General features: G+C 44.9%; 1 protein-coding gene across 4 annotated transcripts in view; it reads right to left on the bottom strand.

The window, feature by feature from the left end:
- Positions 1–225: 225 nt before the first annotated feature.
- The window catches only part of Rcan2 (regulator of calcineurin 2), a 221,971-nt gene continuing 219,583 nt past the window's right edge, over positions 226–2,613 (bottom strand). For all 4 annotated transcript variants that reach the window (XM_029470897.1, XM_021186129.2, XM_021186130.2 and 1 more), the window contains one exon: positions 226–647. In XM_029470897.1, coding sequence (XP_029326757.1) covers positions 487–647 — 161 coding nt within the window. In that variant the 3' untranslated portion in view covers positions 226–486. The remainder of the gene's footprint in view (positions 648–2,613) is intronic.

Genomic DNA, 2,613 nt, shown 5'->3' with positions numbered 1-2,613 from the left:
GACTGGGTGAGACCAGATAGGGGGATCTCATGCAGTCAAAGCCAAGTTTACTTATGGTCCTATATAAGTGGCCAGGAAAAAAACATCACTCACACACACACACACACACACACACACACATATACACACACACACAGAGGACTGAACTGGAGCAGCTCACAAACAACATAAAGGCTCTTCATTACCGATGTCTCTGGCTTGGATCAACATGAAAGAACAGAGATATGGGCTGTACTGATTGTTTAATAAGAAAATACTACCCTTTATCTAGAACTTTCTAAGTGATGGATTGTAGGTAATGGGTAGGAGTTGGTTGGGAGACATATCACCTTTGCCTAGCCCTTTTGTCCGAGAGGCTTAATTACAAGGAAGGATTCGCAAACAACCAAACACCCAGGGACTTAAAGGCAATTAATTGTTTGGACAAACAACAAGGGGTGGGGGGGGAAGCATGATAAGAGGAGATGCATGTTATCATGGACGCGCTCAGTTGGACACGGAGGGTGGCAGGCCGGGACGCCGGGTCTGGATGATTTTTGGCTTTGGGGAAGTCTTTGGGTCCTCCTCCTCCTCCATGTCGCTGTCACACACATGCACCACGACGCTCGGGGTAGACTCAGTTCCCGCGTGCAGCTCATACTTCTCTCCTGAAAAGCAAGAGACGTGGGCTGAGAAAAGGGACAGAGGTTTGTTGTTTGGTTGGTTGGGTTTACTTTTGTTTGTTGTTGTTTTGGTTTGTTGTTGTTTTGAGACAGGGTCTCTCTGTGTAGCTCCAGCTGTCCTTTAACTCACTCTTCAGACCAATCACAGAGATCCACCTGCCTTTGCTTCCAAAGTCCTGGGATTAAAGGCATGAGCCTGGCTGAAGGTGTTTTTAAATTCATTTTCTCATATATTACATCCTGACCACAGTTTCCTCTCTCCCCTCTCTCCCTGCATTTCCCCCACCTACCCCTCTATTTCTCTTCAGAAAAGGGCAGGCCTCCCATGGATATCAACCAAAGAGCATATCAAATAAGACTAGACACCTCCCCTCGAATTAAGGCTGAACAAGGCAATTCAGTAGTAGGAAAAAGATCAAGAGAGTCAGAGATAGCCCCTGCTCCCATTGTTAGGAGTTCTACAAGAAGACCAAGCTTTACAACTATAACACATGCAGAGGCCTACGTCAGACTCATACAGGCTCCCTAGCTGTCAGTTCTGTTTCTCTGAGCCCCCATGAACCTAAGTTAGTTGATTCTTTGAGTTTTCTTGTGGTGTCCTTGACCCCTCTGGTTCCTATAGTCCGTCCTCTCCCTCAGGAAGGATTCTTAAAAGCTGCTTTAGTAAGGTTTGCAAAGGAAATAGGTCAAACATGTTTTGGTGCATTGGGAAGCCTGCGATCTGACATCAGATGGAATAAGGCCTGTCTGTCATTGTGTCCTAGCTAACATCTATCAAATATTCAACTGCCATCTGTCCACTATCAACTAGCCAACCACAAATAAGCCATTTAACCTTTCTCAGGACAGCAAGCTCAACTGCAAGTTTCAAAATGGTCCTTCCATTCTGGTGGGTTGTAAGGACTAGATGGATCTGGCACTGTAATGCTCTGGCTCCTCAGGGCCCTCCAAAAGCTCACGCTGCCATGCCCTTGGACATGAAAGAACATTCAAGAGCTGGAGCATCACAGAAGGAAGTTAGATCATTGAGGATATGCCCCTGAAGGTGATGATCAGACCCCGGCCCTCTTCTCTTCTCCTTTTATGCTTCCTGACCTCCATGAGGTAAGTGGGTCTGCCTTCTCCATCATGGTTCTGTAGAAACAATCTCTTATCAACATCATTCGTCAGTCAATAAGCTGATGGCTAATGAGATGAGGCAGAAATAGGGGGTGAGGCATTGGCAGGAAGAGAGGGGATTCTGGAAAATAGTAGGAAATGAAAGAGAGACACAGGGGAGAGCCAAGAGAGATGAGATTCAAGACCAAGAAGATGGGCGTAAACCAGCATGCAGATACTGAGGAGATTCTAAGGAAGAAGTGGGCTGGGACTAAAGAAGAGGTAACTAACCACATAGACATAGAATAGTTTAAATGGGCTAAATAAGTTACGAGCTAGTCAGGGAATGAGCCAAAGCTTATGGCCTAGACATAATAATAATAATAATAATAGTAATAATGATAATAAATGTCTTAAAGTTGTTATTGATGGGGACTAAAGGACCAAAAGGAAAAAACAGATTTAAAAATTACTTTTACATGGCTCCCTCCTTAAGAACTGCGCTTCACAGCCACCAAGTGCACATGGACCAAAGGCTCTGAAGCCATAAGCCCAAATCAACTTCATTGACTGATTAGTTTAGGTGTCTTGTCTCAGTGACAGAGAGCTGACTAACGCAGCCAGTTAGTCAGACCTGTTACTGTTTGATCCCAGGCCTTGCTGCAAATGGCTGAGTAATCTTGAGTCAAACATGTTTTGGCAGAGATAGTCTTGAAATTCTCCTCCAGATGTATGATTCACACAACCACAGCTCTGGGGTACAATAGGCATGGATTATTGCTTGTCCGGAATCTTCAGCTCATTAAGGCCATAATCCCAAGAGTCTTTCATTCTCTCTCTCTCTCTCTCTCTC

This window comes from Mus caroli, chromosome 17 (assembly GCF_900094665.2).
Source record: "Mus caroli chromosome 17, CAROLI_EIJ_v1.1, whole genome shotgun sequence".
NCBI classification, from domain to species: domain Eukaryota; kingdom Metazoa; phylum Chordata; class Mammalia; order Rodentia; family Muridae; genus Mus; species Mus caroli.
The sequence above is the reverse complement of the archived record's forward strand: the minus strand, read 5'-3'. Positions and strand labels throughout refer to the sequence as shown.